Source organism: Notolepis coatsorum, assembly GCF_963971535.1.
Source record: "Notolepis coatsorum genome assembly, chromosome: 1".
Taxonomy (NCBI): Eukaryota; Metazoa; Chordata; class Actinopteri; order Aulopiformes; family Paralepididae; genus Notolepis; species Notolepis coatsorum.
The window spans coordinates 240332808-240351432 of record NC_140165.1 but is presented as its reverse complement, the minus strand read 5'-3'; the positions used below and the strand labels follow the sequence as shown (position 1 = coordinate 240351432).

The 18625-nt window shown below is 44.6% G+C and overlaps 1 protein-coding gene across 2 annotated transcripts in view; it reads left to right on the top strand.

The window, feature by feature from the left end:
- Nucleotides 1–18625, top strand: part of nf1a (neurofibromin 1a) — a 255630-nt gene that overhangs the window by 54299 nt on the left and 182706 nt on the right. For both annotated transcript variants that reach the window (XM_084328075.1, XM_084328074.1), the window contains exons 3-7: nucleotides 3788–3871; nucleotides 12583–12773; nucleotides 13620–13726; nucleotides 14493–14560; nucleotides 15059–15134. In XM_084328075.1, the coding sequence (XP_084184201.1) occupies nucleotides 3788–3871; nucleotides 12583–12773; nucleotides 13620–13726; nucleotides 14493–14560; nucleotides 15059–15134 (526 nt within the window). The remainder of the gene's footprint in view (nucleotides 1–3787; nucleotides 3872–12582; nucleotides 12774–13619; nucleotides 13727–14492; nucleotides 14561–15058; nucleotides 15135–18625) is intronic.

Sequence of the window (18625 nt, the reverse complement as noted above, 5' to 3'; positions counted from 1 at the left end):
CAGACCACTCGGTGCACTGGCAACTCACACAAGATGACATGACTGTTATTTATTTCACCTGCATGCTTAGTTGATACAATCTAATTGTAAGAGATTTGCTGGAAAAAACAATTGCAGTTTATAATAGCATTTAGGTCTGTCACGATTCGATGTCATCGACTATGAAATTCCGGCGATTCGCATATTAATGATTGACGCATCGTATTGTTAATTGTATGTGCCTTTTGCGGTAGAAATGGCAGACGTTGAAAGTCGTAACATGCGCAACGTGTAATCTAACTAATGCGCAGTGAATCACATTCAAAATATAAATAACTTCTCTTAACCCACTATCCGTGATTTCTGCCTAGAGCCAGGACTCTCATTTGATAACTTCCATGTTTCACTCCAGCGGGAAGGGAGGGGCTGGGCCCGATACCGATACCCCCACCTTAAAGGAACACTCCAACATTTTGGGAAATTAGCTTATTTAACATCTTCCCTGGAGTTAGACAAGAAGATACATACCTTTTTTGTCTCTCTGCATGCATTAGGCTTAGGGAACGCCTGGACCGTTAGCCTAGCTTAGCTTCATCACTGGAAGTGGGTAGTGATGCACGATATATCGGCCGCCAATATAATATCGGCCGATATGGCCGTTTTTTTTACACATCGGTATCGGTCCGATATCAAGATAGGGCCGATTTTTTTTTTTTTTTTTTATAAATCTTTTTTTCTTTTTCTTTTTACATGTTTTGGCCTTAAATAGTTTCAAAATATCAGTCATTTCTGAAAATAAGTTACAAAAGTAAAGAAATTATGCGTTTTGGAAAATAGCTCTTTATTTGATTATCATAAAGTGTTTTCTATACAGAGATATCGACATCGGTAAATATCGGTATCGGCCAGAACAGCAATATTAATATCGGTTATCGGTATCGGCCACAATTTTCACATCGGTGCATCACTAGAAGTGGGTCATACATTTACCCGAGTTCCCTAGAGTCGCGAAATACACTCGAAATACAACTCCAAAACGTTCCTGTAAACATGTTGTGAGCTGTGTATTTACCACGTGGAGAAATAAAAAATTATTTAATTCGACATTTCCGTTTTCTAAGCAGATATGGCAAAGTAAAATATATTGTTGGTTTCCTGTTGGTTGTCAGTTTGGCCATGGGTAGGTAGGGAATTTATTTTATTTAATTTTTTTATTTTATTCTTTCCCACGGCGACTATGGATAGGGAATTTCTTTATTTAATTAAAATGTTCACAACAACATGGATGCATGTACTCTGCCAGCATGTTTAATATCCATAATACTAAATGTTTGACTAAGATTTCTATGAAACTTTATTCTTTTTTTAATAATGTTTTTTAAAAACTCATAAAATATATTGGGTCGCACCTAAATCGGCAGGGTCGGTCGGCAACCGGAAACCAACTATTAATTTTGTTAGGCCTATACTCGGAATTTCTTTTTGCCTAACCACTCCTGTCTGGGCGCAGTGATTTCACATCACCAGTGCTACTTTTTCTAACATCGAGGTCAGTGTTGTATTCTCACCCTGCAGCCCAGGTACCTCACTCTGCTCTCACCCACCTGGTGACTGGGAGACTCTGGGAGACTTGTGTGACTGGGAGACTCGTGTGACTTGTGTGACTGGGAGACTCGTGTGACTTGGAGACTTGTGTGTCTGGGGGACTTGTGTGACTGGGAGACTTGTGTGACTGGGAGACTTGTGTGACTTGTGTGACTTGGAGACTTGTGTGACTGGGAGACTTGTGTGTCTGGGAGACTTGTGTGACTTGGAGACTTGTGTGACTGGGAGACTTGTGTGTCTGGGAGACTTGTGTGACTTGGAGACTTGCGTGTCTGGGAGACTTGTGTGACTTGGAGACTTGTGTGACTGGGTGACTTGTGTGACTGGGAGACTTGTGTGACTTGTGTGACTTGGAGACTTGTGTGACTGGGAGACTTGTGTAACTGGGAGACTTGTGTGACTGGGAGACTTGTGTGACTGGGAGACTCGTGTGACTTGTGTGACTTGGAGACTTGTGTGACTGGGAGATTTGTGTGACTTGTGTGACTTGGAGACTTGTGTGACTGGGAGACTTGTGTGACTTGGGAGACTTGTGACTTGGAGACTTGTGTGACTTGGAGACTTGTGAACCTGAACCTAGAAATGAATAATGTGGTGTTATGATCAGGGCTGAAGTTGAATAAAAGATTGTATTTTTTTTAGTGCTGTCAGGCGATTAAAAAAATTAATCTAATTAATTACAGGATTTGTAATTAATTAATCTAATTAATCGCATTTTAATCGCATTACCATTTTATGCCTCATATTCTATATTCTATAATCATATTTCAAATTGCATGTGTCCGGATGGCAGAATTCAGTACTGTATCTACAAAACCTTCTGTTTAATCATCTTCCATCTATTAATTTGCTTAGATTTTTCAGGTCTGGTCAATTTGAGCATGGTGTTATTCACAGTCAAAGATAAAAAAAAATGTATCGATATTCTCATTTGGTTCATTACAATTTACTCAAAATAAAATTTTCATTCAATCATTCACCGCGCAGATTGATTGATTGAATGAAAATGTTATTAACAGATTGCAGAATGGGTACAATACAGTACGGCTCAATACACACAATTGTTAAGGGAATGCAGACCAGAGAAAGACTTTCGTCTTGTTTACATCAGGGTCCCCCATTTTCTATTCATAATGAATTGTAAGTAAGGGTGCAACTTGCACCGTGCAATCCATTCTTTGTGGATCTAGCCCAGAGTATTTCTGACACTGGGAATACATTCCCTGAGATACATAGATGTCCCTAGAATCAGATACCAAGAACATGCAAATGGACCATATTAAAAAAAAAATCTGTAAATGTGTATTCTACATGCTTATGGAATGAATGAGATACAAAAAAAATATTATTATTAAAAGATTTGCTGTGTAATTAATTAATCTAATTAACGCGATAAACTGACAGCCCTAATTTTTTTCAATCTGACATTACAAAAAAACTGAAAATCCATCAAAATCAGTGTTGTTGCTAATCATACATTATGCTAAATGCTAGCCTGTTTTTTAACAATAATTTGTGATGCCATCACAAACACTGGCATTTAAAGGGTACAAATAAAAAAAAATCCTGCACCAGAATGCAGGAAATGAAGTCTTTGTAACAAAAAGAATCCTGGTCTGCAAAGTGGCCTGATTGGGGCTATATTTCGCACTATATTTCCTGGCCTGAATGATTTCCCCAGTCCGGCCCTGGTTAAAAGCCTCCAATGCTTATTAGTGTGTGTGTTTGAATGTTTGCATGTTTCAACCATACATTTCCAGTTATATAAAAAAAATAATAATAATAAAAAAATAATAATGATAAAAGAATAATAATTTTTTACCTCATAATAGTGGGGGTCGCGACTCTCTCACACGGTTATTTCGGGGGTCGCGGCCTGAAAACTTGGGGAACCCCTCTATAGCAATTAACCCCCCCCCCCCCAAAAAAAAGTTTGTTCTGCATATTTTTGGAAATGTGGGTTGAAATTAAATGCAGAGTACTCACAGAGTGATCATTCAGTATGTTCTGTGTCTCCAAGCACCCCCCAAAGGTTCCTGAACTTTGGAAACGTCCAGAAAGAGTTCCTGAAAAAGTCTTTATTTTCGGGGGAAGGTTCCTGCGGTGCAAATGCGGCTCTAGACTTTCTACCAAGTGAAATCTCCTTATTTTGAACAGTGTCTTGATGACTTGTTGTGTCCTTTCCTCTTCTCTCCCTGTGTAGCGGATATTCGGGGAGGCTGCGGAGAAGAACCTCTACCTCTCACAGCTCATCATCCTGGACACACTGGAGAAGTGCCTGGCAGGGGTGAGGATCCTATCAATCATCGAACAAATAAATATATTAAAGTAGATATTCAGAATGATTTATAAAAATGGTTGACGTTATATCATTATCGGCTTGGGTATAGATAATCATATTGAACTCCACACCCCTACGCAGAGCTGCCTGCCTGTAGGCTGCACAGCCTGCAAAACATTTCTGTCTTATTACTGTAACAAAAACAGACCTCCACAACCAAATTAGTTTGAAAGTAAATCCGGTAAAGACTACACGATTTCAGCCCTGATTTGCGCTCGCTGATGAGTGATTGAGTCGTGTAGTGTGAACAGCACAGTGATTGAGTTGTCATGTGAACAGCAGTGTAGTGTGAACAGCACAGTGATTGAGTTGTGTAGTGTGAACAGCACAGTGATTGAGTTGTGTAGTGTGAACAGCACAGTGATTGAGTCATGTAGTGTGAACAGCACAGTGATTGAGTCATGTAGTGTGAAAAGCACAGTGATTGAGTTGTGTAGTGTGAACAGCACAGTGATTGAGTTGTGTAGTGTGAAAAGCACAGTGATTGAGTTGTGTAGTGTGAAAAGCACAGTGATTGAGTTGTCATGTGAACAGCAGTGTAGTGTGAACAGCACAGTGATTGAGTCGTGTAGTGTGAACAGCACAGTGATTGAGTCGTGTAGTGTGAACAGCACAGTGATTGAGTCGTGTAGTGTGAACAGCACAGTGATTGAGTTGTGTAGTGTGAACAGCACACTGATTGAGTCGTGTAGTGTGAACAGCACAGTGATTGAGTCGTGTAGTGTGAACAGCACAGTGATTGAGTCGTGTAGTGTGAAAAGCACAGTGTGCATATGATTTGTAAAGTCATGTAGTGTGTGTGCTGCTTAACATGGTCGCAGAAATGAAAAGCAATAGGTTCCACGGTGCACACACCCTGCTCACGCTGTGTGTCCTGGGCCTTTAAAGTAGACTAAAGAAGATATGGGGACAATCAATACAACATTATTTATTCAATAAGTTTAAAATACTGTGAGTATAAGTAGTAGCTGTTAGTTGACTTCCTCTTTGGGCAGACATGTTTGACCGTGGAACATCGTTCAGCTCGTAGGAGTATGATTGAACTCCATGCTGTTGGGAAGTGTGGTACGGTATTAAAGCTGTAACCTTCACATGACATTCTCAAATATTTTAGTAATAATTTTGCGTGAAATCTGACTTAAAGGTCACATGTTATGCGGCGGCTGGGTGGCGCAGCGGTCTAAGCACTCGTCACCAACGCGTGAGACACCGGTATCGAATCCGGCTGTCAGCGTTGCCTCCGGCTTGGGCCGGCCGTCATACTGACTGAATTGGCAGAGTCAGCGGGAGGGGAGTCGATGGGTGGTGTGAGCCTCCTACACGTTACACCTCGCCAATGAGAGTCCGCGCTGGCAGGTGAAAAGAAGTGGCTGGCTGACTCCGCATATATCGGAGGGGACATGCGATAGATTCTTCAACCCTCCCTACGACCGACCAGTGCACATGCGAGCAACGATTAAGACTGGAGGGGGGAATTGGCACGACTAAATTGGGATGGGAGAAAAAACTGAAAAGTGGATAAAAAAAAGGTCACATGTTATGGAAAAACTCACTTTTCCTGTGCTTGTGCACGTACATTTGGGTCTCTGATGGGGCGATTAACACCCACACTAAAATACGTGAGTCCAATTTGTCTGGGCTGCCTAGGTCAGAAAACATGCGATTCAACAAGCCATTCAGATTTGCCTCTCCGTCAAACCTCAATCTGGGATCATTGGTAACACGCAGTCCTTGAATTTTGTGTGCATGTGAATAACGTACGTGTACAAAGCGGTGGCTTGCTCGTAAACCTTCTCGTGTTCCACCAAACAGTTATCTAAAATATGTTTCTGACAACATCTTGGGCGAGGAATAAGACATGCAATTGCTGGATCTTACCTCCTGATCTGCAACGCCTAGTTTGACAGTTTGATCTGAATTTCCTGAGCCAGACGTGCCGGAGTTCATGTGCAGTTTTGGCAGCTCATTTGTATTTAAAGCTATAGACACAGGACTGAAACAGAGGAGTATAGAGGCTGCTAGAATGAGAACAGGACTGAAACAGGGTTATAGAGGCTGCTAGAATGAGAACAGGACTGAAACAGAGGGGTATAGAGGCTGCTATAATGAGAACAGGACTGAAACAGAGTGGTATAGAGGCTGCTATAATGAGAACAGGACTGAAACAGAGGGTTAGATGCTGCTAGACTGAGAACAGGACTGAAATAGAGGAGTATAGAGGCTGCTAGACTGAGAACAGGACTGAAACAGAGGGGTAGAGAGGCTGCTAGACTGAGAACAGGACTGAAACAGAGGGGTATAGAGGCTGCTAGACTGAGAACAGGACTGAAACAGAGGAGTATAGAGGCTGCTAGACTGAGAACAGGACTGAAACAGAGGAGTATAGAGGCTGCTAGACTGAGAACAGGACTGAAACAGAGGAGTATAGAGGCTGCTAGACTGAGAACAGGACTGAAACAGAGGGGTGTAGAGGTTGCTAGAATGTACGTATACTCTTAGTGGTATTTTCAGCAAACAACTCCAAAGACATGTTTTGGGGACCTCAGAGACCTGCAGTATATTAACTTGTTGAAAAGGAGTATGTGACCTTCTTAAAGGGAGAACCCACCATAATTTATTTTTGAATATTAACACGTCTCTCCTTAAGCTAAATACCAGAGATGAGATTCTAGTGATGATGTCATCAATAGATAAATCCTGGAGCTGCTCCATAGACCCTGAATGCTGAAGCTCTTAGGCCACTGTGACGGTAACCCATGTAGGGGTGGGAATCACCAGTTTCATCATGATACGATACGATATCGATTCTTTGGACAACGATACGATATTTGCCGATATCACAAAGTCTCTCACGATACAATACCATTAGATTAGATTCAGGTGCCTGCAATCGATATGAGATGATATCATATGCCCATTTAACACAATCAGTAACATTTAGATCAACTAAAAAAAGGTAACGAAAATATCATTTGACATTTGTATTTTTGAGCTCTTCCAGACATTTAAAGGAAAATCAATCTATTGTTTTTAATACAAATAGACCTCCTGTTCACTGTAAAGTGCCACGTTTTGATATATTGAGCTTTAAACTTTAAGCTCAATTTTTTGGAACTCAAAACTCAACCTAAAACCCCTCCCTACCTCCCTCTCCCAAACCGTTCCTACAACAATTTGTTGATGTTGCATGATCATGTATAGGCCTACATTTATTATGTATTATATTGTTTATGTTTAAATAACATTTAAACATCAAACTCCTCTGACCTCATCTGGTCTTTCCAAAGACACGCGCACACACACACACAGAAAGGGAGAATGCTATGCTGTAACGTCTACACACACGGAGCTACTGCTGTTGTTCTTGGGCGGATATGAGACTCGCCACAGGATTTTCAAAATAAGAGTATCGATATGAATCGATCTTATTACATTGCATCGATCCGATTCGATCGTTGATAATTACATCGATGTATCGATCTGGATCGATGTATCGTCCCACCCCTAAACCCATGGTGGTTTGGTTTCACTGGGATATGGGCACATGTTCAGCTTCAGAGCTGTAAGCCCTACGTTTAACCCTTTCACTACCACACTGCCAAAGGGTTAACCCTTTCACTGTGACAATACAGAAGGTTAACACTTTCACTACCACACGGTAGTGAAAGTGTTAACCTTCTGTAGTGTGGTAATAAACTAACCTACACTGTAACACGCAACACTTGATGAACATTGTTACTCAGCTGATAGAGTTGTACCCTTCTTGCTGTCTTGTCGTACAGAACTTGTAAGTCGCTTTGGATAAAAGCGTCAGCTAAATGACTAAATGTAAATGTAAATGTAAATGGTAGTGAAAGGGCTAAATACAACTGATTTGGATTTAGTAGCTCAAACACAAAGTCTTATGAGTTTACAAAGTCCAGTCATCGTCCATGGACCAACCACTTGATGACATCACAGAGAAACCCATCTTCTTCCATTCATCTGCATTACTCGAACGCCTCTGAAACGGAAGCCAGGGGCCAGCTCTCATTTCAAGCTTGGAGAGACAGCTGTCTATGTTAAGATATTGACCCAACTGTCATTGGAATGGAACATGCTGTTTTAGTTTGGATTTCCCCTTAATATTTTATTATTATTATCATCTATTTTTTTTTATTTAACCTTTATTTAATTAGGCAGGTCAATTTAGAACAAATTCTTATTTACAATGACGGCCTGGCGAGAGGACAAAAGGACCTCTTGAAGAAGGATAACTGGGAAAGGGGACAAAAATTATAATATTACTACAATTAAATGGAAAAGAGACATACGATACATACATCACAGAGGTAAGGGAAATAAAACAAACAACCAAATAAAATTACAAGGTATGTAATACATGAAGCAAAACAGTGAAATGACTCATTCATTTCGATAAAAAAATTGTGAATGACGATATCAAAACCCGACAATACAACAGATAGATGACATACACAGTAACTATCTGCTCTACTTCCTACTCCAGGCGTACTCCTGGTTCTCCTGTCTTCATGTTCTGATTTTAAGCCACGGTTTGACCCAGAACACAGCGTACTGTATGCACATCCACAATGACCTTAGCTCAAACGGTGGGTAAACATGATACCCAAATACTGAAGTAAATAAAAAGTAAGGAACACGTCGCAGATCTCGCCCCCAGTAACACATCCGTTTCAGCTCCGTTTCCCACCCGGCTGCAACGTGAAGCAACCAATATCTGTCAGCCTATTATGAGTTAACCTCTGACATCTTCTCCTGTAGGACATTCCTCAGATTCCTCTATTGTCCCCCCCCCCAAACCTCCCCGTGTCTCTTTACCACCTCGTTAAGACCCTGTCTCTCTATGATAATCCAGCCCATCCACCCCCCCCCCCCCCCCACTTTGACTTCTAAGTGGCACCGATTCAAAGGCGCCTCGCCGTGGAAAGCCTGGGGCGCGTGTGGAAGTGGGTCCTCAAGCCTCCGAAGCTCATCTTTCCTCATTCATCCGCGTTTACTTGAAAGCCTCCGAAACAAAAGCCAGAAGTTATTGAACGTCTCTGTTCTGCCTCTCAGCGTTCGCCCAGACACTCTGGTAATGTACTTAAAGCTGCCATCGACCCCGCTCTCTCCCGGCCCCCTGCGAGATGTGCCTCGGCGGCCCCAGATTGCATTCGCAGGTGTTTCCTCGACTTGAGTTAGTGCGGCGCTCTGCCTCCGATGGGAGCCGCGGCCGGCTTCCTGTGTAGGTTTTTTTCATTAGAGCGCACCGTCGGATGGGATCCAGCTGCTCCGCTGTACACATGGACACATGGGGACATGTTTCAGATGCTTTTCTTCCCTCAGTGCTCCATGTCTTTTGTCTTTCTCTGGAAAACAAATCAAGATACTTTTATTTTTTTTTATCCGGCACTGACTAGTCATTTTTATGAGATGTTCACTGTTTTGAAAGTATACAGTTTTGCTTTTCTTTGGGAGGGGGGCGACAGGAGGTAGAGCGATCGTCTGGTAATCTGAAGGTTCCCGGTTCAATTCCGGCTCCTCCCCAGCCAGCGTGTCGAAGTGTCCTTGAGCAAGACGCTTAACCCCTAACTGCTCCCGATGAGCAGGTTGGCACCTTGCATGGTTGCCTCCGCCGTCGGTGTGTGGGTGAATCTGAGGCATAAGTTGTAAAGTGCTTTGGATAAAAGCCAGTAAATGCAGCGCTATATAAAGGCAGCGCTATATATAATGCCGTGCTATGTAAATGCCGTGCTATGTAAATGCAGCGCTATATAAAGGCAGCGCTATATATAATGCCGCACTATGTAAATGCCGTGCTATGTAAATGCAGCGCTATATAAATTCACTATACAGTGTTTCCCCTGAAAGAAAATTCAGCAGCGGTGCTGTGCCTCTATGGGGGTCCGGGGGCATGTCCCCCTGGAACTTTTTTCTCTTTTTACATTTTAAAGTTAAATGCATCAATCTGGTGCACTTTGAGAGCAAAATAAAGAGGCTATCTATGATGAACTTTGTGCTCAAAACACAAAATCGACTAGACTGCAGTGCTTTCTCCCTGCAGCCTTTTCCTCAGGTCAGTCTTTTACATTAAGCACCCCCACAGCCCAAATGAAATGATAAAAAAATAGTCTAGTTCATAGCAGCGGCGGTCCTAATTCCGCTGCTGAAGGCATATAGGGGAAACACTGCTATATAAAGGCAGCACTATATAAAGGCAGCGCTATATAAAGACAGCGCTATATAAATGCAGCGCTATATAAAATCAGTGCTATATAAAATCAGTGTATAAATCCCACGTGGTAACCGTGAACCAGTAGTGCCACTGAGCAAGGCACTAGACTCCATCCACTGTGTGTGAAACGGATACAAATCATTGTCAAATCATTCACTGCATGTGAAGATAGCGCTGAACAATTAATAGACATTTGTATCAAAATCACAATATGGGCTGGTAGTGCAATATCCACATCGCGGGAGGCTGCTATATCTGTAAATGTGTGTCAAAATACCGTTCTAAATTTAAGTATTTAGTGACGTTGCAGAGAACTTATTTCAGCCCTAATGTGAAACTGTGGTGTGAGTTGCTACTCATTGCATTCCATAATAGATCTTCTAGCCACGTTGTTTGGCGGCTGTCCATTCCTTTAGTCGTTTTTCATCCGTCAGTGAGATGGTAGAATGTAGGCTGTGGGCTTTGACCTCAGTCTAACAGCTACAGTCTCCAGAGGCATGGCTCCTAGTACTACTACAGTCTAACAGCTACAGTCTCCAGGCGCAGGGCTCCTACTACAGTCTAACAGCTACAGTCTCCAGAGGCATGGCTCCTAGTACTACTACAGTCTAACAGCTACAGTCTCCAGGCGCAGGGCTCCTACTACAGTCTAACAGCTACAGTCTCCAGGCGCAGGGCTCCTACTACTACAGTCTCCACAGGGGTCAGCAACCTTTTTGACATGAAGTGCCTGTTTGAAATATAGTTGTAACTAGTGTGCCTCAACAATATTCCATGCATCGTAAAAAACATTTCTCATAATCAGGTATTTTTAATGATAATTTTTACATTATTATATCATTATTGTTATTGTTATTATTAACAATATTATTATGATGGTTGTATCAACCCTAAATCTGAGTTGGGGCGGGGGTGCAATGCAGACAAACAGTTTTGCTTTACTGAGCTCCGTTATCTGGGGGCTGTAGTTGGTCACTTTAAGCTGCACACCGGAGCATCTTTTAATCCAGCTGTTTGCTGTTCTCTGATATTTTCTGACATTTCGTTGATGCGTCGCTCGACACTTCAAGCTGACATGGGGATATCTTTTATCCTTGATTTGATTGTCTCTTTGTTTGGCAAGCCTTCAAACAAAACATCTGAGCTACAGAGAAAAGCCTCCTTGATATACTCGACTTAAAAAAAATAACCTGTGGGAGGATTTCAACAAGATAAATGTGACAACAGTGCAAAATATTTCACTATAATATTTCAAAGCAAAACATTTATTTTTAATTTAAAAAATGTTATGCTGCCCCCTGTGCCAATGAAAATGCCCCTGTGTGCCTATCCAGGCACGCGTGCCTAGGGTTGCCTACCCCTGGTCTAACAGCTACAGTCTCCAGGTGCAGGGCTCCTACTACTACAGTCCAACAGCTACAGTCTCCACGTGCAGGGCTCCTACTACTACAGTCCAACAGCTACAGTCTCCACGTGCAGGGCTCCTACTACTAGTCTAACAGCTACAGTCTCCAGACGCAGGGCTCCTACTACTAGTCTAACAGCTACAGTCTCCAGACGCAGGGCTCCTACTACTACAGTCCAACAGCTACAGTCTCCACGTGCAGGGCTCCTACTACTACAGTCCAACAGCTACAGTCTCCAGACGCAGGGCTCCTACTACTAGTCCAACAGCTACAGTCTCCAGACGCAGGGCTCCTACTACTACAGTCCAACAGCTACAGTCTCCACGTGCAGGGCTCCTACTACTACAGTCCAACAGCTACAGTCTCCAGACGCAGGGCTCCTACTACTAGTCTAACAGCTACAGTCTCCAGACGCAGGGCTCCTACTACTACACAAACTACACTAGCCATCATTTTGTCTATTGATGGGAAAAGTTGGATGACAAAACTGATCACACACGGCCTTCTCGCTAACCCTGATCCTCATCTCTGTCTCCAGCAGCGACACACAGACCTCACTAACCCTGATCCTCATCTCTGTCTCCAGCGACACACAGACCTCACTAACCCTGATCCTCATCTCTGTCTCCAGCGACACACAGACCTCACTAACCCTGATCCTCATCTGTCTCCAGCAGCGACACACAGACCTCACTAACCCTGATCCTCATCTCTCTCTCCAGCGACACACAGACCTCACTAACCCTGATCCTCATCTCTGTCTCCAGCAGCGACACACAGACCTCACTAACCCTGATCCTCATCTCTGTCTCCAGCGACACACAGACCTCACTAACCCTGATCCTCATCTCTGTCTCCAGCAGCGACACACAGACCTCACTAACCCTGATCCTCATCTCTCTCTCCAGCAGCGACACACAGACCTCACTAACCCTGATCTTCATCTCTGTCTCCAGCAGCGACACACAGACCTCACTAACCCTGATCCTCGTCTCTCTCTCTCTCTGCGTCTCCAGCAATCGAAGGACTGCTTGCGTCTGGATGAGACCATGCTGGTGAAACAGCTCCTGCCGGAGATCTGCCACTTCATCCACACGTACCGCGAGGGCCACCAGCACGCGGCCGAGCTGCGCACCTCGGCCTCGGGGGTGCTGTTCTCCCTCAGCTGCAACAACTTCAACGCCGTCTTCAGCCGCATCTCCACCAGGTAACGACCGGAGCGGAGAACCTGTCGGTGACGGACGGACGGACGGTCGGGAGGAGTTGGGGGTTGTTAGTTTCAACCGGAGGGGGGAGTTGTTCAGTGCCGCTGGTACTTTTTACATAGACTCCGAACGTATGAAAACTGTGGAGAAGCAGTATCCTTGAGCAAGACACTTAACCCCTCCAGATGAGCAGGTTGGCACCTCGCATGGTTGCCTCCGCCTTCGGTGTGTGAATGTGAGGCACAAGTTGTAAAGCTCTTTGGATAAAAGCTGCTGTATAAATGCAGTCCATATAGGGTTGGGTACCGTTTGATACATTTGAACCGATGCCAGTTCCTGGAATCCGGTATCTGTACCCAGCGGTACCTTTTTTTCCGGTACATAACTCTTTCTGTAATACCAATTTCTTTAATTTAAGTTGTAAAAAAATAAATCAAAATTTCTCAATTTCAACATTGTTATTTATTTAGAACATTTTGTTATTTATTGTTGTAGAAAAAGAAAGCAATACGCTTGGACCAGCACTCACAGATTTTGGTTATTTAATGGCGTAACACACCACACAAAATAAATCGCGTGATCATGTATTATGTTTTTAAATGTTTTAAATATCAACATTATCTCTCCAGCCAAAGACCCAAGAGATGGGGCAGTAATATATATATATATATTTGTGGAACAGGCTCCCTCTTGTCTAGTAATATTACACTTGTATACTATGTAAAGATACTGAAATGTTGTGCCGATTTGATCTAGCGTGAATCGGTACTCGCCATTAAAATGACAGAGTTTGGTACCCAACCCTAAGTGCGTATGTGTGTGTGACGTTGTCCTCTCCCTCCCTCCAGGCTCCAGGAGCTGACGGTGTGCTCGGAAGACACGGTGGACGTCCACGACATAGAGCTGATGCAGTACATTAACGTGGACTGCTCCAAACTCAAGAGGCTGCTGCAAGGTTGGCCCCCGATTGCGATGAATGCGTGGCTCGCCCGACAAAAAAGATGATTAATTTCGAATGAGAGAATCCGTTTTCCGACGCGTCATTGCGTTGGCCGCGCATTGCTTCGCGTTTCGGCTCTCGCATATGTTGGATTTGCTTGTGCGTTGGAACATGTGCATAAGCCGAACCAGATGTTCGCTAGCCGTCTGCTGTGTTGTCATCACGGGGAAATCATTTTGTCAATGAATCAAAGTGGCAAATAAAAGTGAAAGAAAGAAAGCGCTACAGTCTTCCCCAGAGTCGGACAAGAAGATGGATACAAGTTCCCTCTCTGTGCGTTCAGTAGAAAGCTATCCGGCTGCAGGCTAGCCTAGCTTAGCACAAATGAGTGGAAGCGGATACGGACCACTAGCCTAGCTGTTGGCCAAAAACACCCCTCCCGGATTTTTAAGCTAGGCTAGTGGTCCGTGTCTGCTTTCATTCATTTGTGCTAAGCTAGGCCTTTCCAATAATGTTGGCGTGTTCCTTTAAGTTGAGACGCCATAATCAAAGTTTTACCAAGCAGCAACGTTTTAGGCTGGATATGAATTACATGTTTCCATTGGACCCTTGGACTCTGCATGTACTTTGCAATAAAACAATAAAAACGCAGTATGCATGCACGCAATGTAACCGCGGCTTTAGGCCCTCACACACTACATCAGGTAAACTATCAGGCAGAATTTTCCTAAATGATGATGTGCTCACTGCAATGGTGTTTTTCTTTTCTCTTTCTTTTCAGAAACCGTATTGAAGTTCAAAACTCTAAAGAAGCCTGCACAGCTGGCTGTCATTAACAGTTTAGAAAAGGTATTGTTGTCCAGTGAAGTCGGCCTAGTTGACCTCAAGCCCCGCCCCCTTTTCTTGATCCTCCAATCACGTCTCGTCGCATCCCTCGGACAAACGGGGATGCAACTGTTGTGATTGGAGGATCAAGAAAAGGAGGGCGGGGCTTGAGATAGGTCAGTTGTGATGGTTTGGCATATTCACTTATCCCGCTTACTATATTTCCAGCTTAGTACAATGTTATTCTATTGTGTTATTGTGTTATATGTATAGTTTATTCCATGGATAGGTACATTTAAGCCAATCGAATTCTTGGAAAGGTCAACGATTGCTGTAGAGTTAAATGCTAATAATAATAGTATAGTAAGGAGTTATTGGAAGCATTGTAAAGCACCAAGATAGCTGAGGAACATTACACTGCGGTGCTCTTTGTGGGAGACGTTGCTCTTTCATGTGCTGCTGGGTCTGTCTATATAGAGGTTAGAGGTCACCGTTCTAATACATGCTGTTGTCTTTCCTCAGGCGTTTTGGAACTGGGTAGAGAACTACCCAGATGAGTTCACCATGCTCTACCAGAGGCCACAGACAGACATGGCAGGTGGGTACTGATGACTTCGTCTCGCATAGCCAGACCCCTCTCCACACTATGTTAGCGCTGTACCAGACCTCTCTCCACACTATGTTAGCGCTGTGCCAGACCTCTCTCCACACTATGTTAGCACTGTACCAGACCTCTCTCCACACTATGTTAGCACTGTGCCAGACCTCTCTCCACACTATGTTAGCACTGTACCAGACCTCTCTCCACACACTATGTTAGTGCTGTGCCAGACCTCTCTCCACACTATGTTAGCTCTGTGACAGACCTCTCTCTCCACACTATGTTAGCACTGTGTCAGACCTCTCTCCACACTATATTAGCACTGTGCCAGGCCTCTCTCCACACTATATTAGCGCTGTGACAGACCTCTCTCCACACTATGTTAGTGCTGTGACAGACCTCTCTCCACACTATGTTAGCGCTGTGACAGACCTCTCTCCACACTATATTAGCTCTGTGACAGACCTCTCTCCACACTATGTTAGTGCTGTGACAGACCTCTCTCCACACTATATTAGCACTGTGACAGACCTCTCTCCACACTATATTAGCACTGTGACAGACCTCTCTCCACACTATATTAGCACTGTGACAGACCTCTCTCCACACTATATTAGCACTGTGCCAGACCTCTCTCCACACTATATTAGCACTGTGCCAGACCTCTCTCCACACTATATTAGCACTGTGACAGACCTCTCTCTACACTATGTTAGCGCTGTGCCAGACCTCTCTCTACACTATGTTAGTGCTGTGCCAGACCTCTCTCCACACTATATTAGCACTGTGACAGACCTCTCTCTACACTATGTTAGCGCTGTGCCAGACCTCTCTCTACACTATGTTAGTGCTGTGCCAGACCTCTCTACACTATATTAGCGCTGTGTCTGCGCCGGAGAGAGAGGTCTGACTGAACCTGTTATCATTCTGGTATAGGGGGGGAAAATGCTCTGGTTTGTTTGTATTTCTTTTAAACCAATCACAATGAGCCTGGGCGGTGCTAAGCCCAGGATGCAGTGACGGTGTCCTTGCAAAATAGTGTCTCAGGTAGCAGAAGGGGAGGAGAATTATGGCTGAAATAGTCGGCCAATGGAAGCTTATACCCACATTGTCATAGCAGCGATCCAGACTACTGATCACTTAACTAAAGCTGGATTCCCATTCTAGACCAGATTTCCAGTTATGGAAAACCTGGAAAATCTACCAAATATCCTGAAAATAATCGTATGTTGTCCTGGAAACTTTTAATAGTATTTGAGCCCATAGGTGTGTATTTAGTTTGAAACTCAACTCTTGGTAGGATTGTAGCAGTGCCGCCCAATTTGGGGCCTGAGGGCCAAGTTTGAGCCAGACTCCATTTGTTTTGGTAACCATGGTATTGGACAAGCTCATGCTTATTCTCCTCTTATTTAAAGTGCTGTAAAATCCTAACCAACGGGTGTAGCAGTCACCTGTAATGAACGTGGGACACTTCATCATGAACCCTCCTTAATTAAAAAAGGTGTCAATACTAGGTCTATTGATAAATTGTATGACCGTTTGTGAGCAAGTGCTGTCCTGGATGCGTCTATGCTTTTACCAACGCGTTCGTGTTTCCGGGTTCCCGTTTTGCGCTCTGATTGGCCACTGACCTACGCTACGCCCCCCTTTACGCTCTCGCCTGAGACGCGCCGTGAAGCACCTCTGTATTAAATGCAGCGGGGAGAGGCGGTGGTTTCTCCCCGGCTCCGTGCGCCTTGCTGCCGCCGGCTTGTCTCACATGACTCGGTCCAGCTCCAGCAGCAGCGGCCGTCTTCCGCCTGGGGTATCCTCCAGGCCCCCGAGGCGGCTCGTTCTTATTATTATCCCCCATTGTTCAGGTCGACATGGTCGCACAAACACGTAGGTTTCAATTACTGAGCTGTCTGTCTGTTGTTGTGTGTCTTCTTAGGTTCGGCTACTGTACATGGAGATGAGACCCCCCGCCTCTCTCTCTCCATACAGTACCAGCAGCTGCAGGTCTGACGAGCACAGAGTTGCCAGTCTGTTGTTGTGCGTCTTTTTCTTTTTAATCTTTTTCCCCCTCCTTTTTCCTCCGATTTTCTCCCATCCCAATGTTAGTCGTTATGCCAATTCCCAATCCCCTTCCTGGTCGCTGCGCACTTACCCCCCACAGTCGGTCTGGGAGAGTGGAGGCTATCACGTGCTTCCTCCGACACACGTCTAGCCAATCAACCGCTTCTTTTCACCTGGCAGCGCGGACTCTCACTGAGAGGGTGTAACGTGTGGAAGGATCACACTATCCCACTTAGATCCTATCCGCGCTTAGCAGGCGCCCCGACCGAACTGTAGGAGTCGCTGTTTACAACGACCCGGACCCACCCCGCCAGCTTCTCCCACCCTCTAATACTGCCAATTGTATTAGTGTGAACGGCCAGCCAAGCTGGTGACAACCCCGGAGCTGTGAGCTGGATTCGAACAGGCGAAGCCAGCGTCTCCGGGGTTGGTGACGAACGCAATCTCCGCTACGCCACCTGACCGCCCAGGTTGTTGTGCGTCTTCTAATCGGCTACTGTACATGGAGATGAGACCCCCGCCTCTCTCTCCATACAGTACCAGCAGCTGCAGGTCTGACGAGCACAGAGTTGCCAGTCGATAATTCTTGCTATTTAAAATATTCCTCTTCTTCTCCCCCACTACTCCTCCAACGGGTGGTGGATGGTTTTATGTTGACGGTAGATGGGGAAACACAACTAACACTCGTCTTTATTAAATGTTGTTTCGGGTTTTCCCACGAGAATGCACGCCTGGTTGCGTCTATTATGGAGAGAGAGGCGGGGGGTCTCATCTCCATGTACGGTAGCCGAACCTAAGAAGACACACAACAGACAGACAGCTCAGTGATTGAAACCTACGTGTTTGTGCGACCATGTCGACCTGAACAATGGGGGATAATAATAAGAACGAGCCGCGGCCTGGAGGATACCGCAGGCTGAAGACGGTCGCTGCTGCTGGAGCTGGACCGAGTCATGTGAGATATGCCGGCGGCAGCAAGGCGCACGGAGCCGGGGAGAAACCACCGCCTCGCCCCGCTGAAGTACGACCACCATCATCATCATGAATTGTGCCTCAAAGCATGAATGAACCTGCATTTCGCTGAAGTACGACCACCATCATCACCATGAATTGTGCCTCAAAGCATGAATGAACCGGCATTTAATGCTTCACAGCGCGTCTCAGGCGAAGCGTAAAGGGGGCGTAATAGCGTAGGTCAGTGGCCAATCAGAGCGCAAAACGGGAACCCGGAAACACGAACGCATTGGTAAAAGCATAGACGGGTCCTGGATTGTCAAGAAAAACTCTGGAAAAACTGGAAATCTTTCCCACAAAAAGAGTGGGAACCCTGAGAAGGCTTGACTATTGTCTAGGCGTACATGGTACATGCACTATGTGCACGGACAGTCCTTTGCCTTTCATAGTCTATGGTGCACCACGTCCTTGATCCAAAG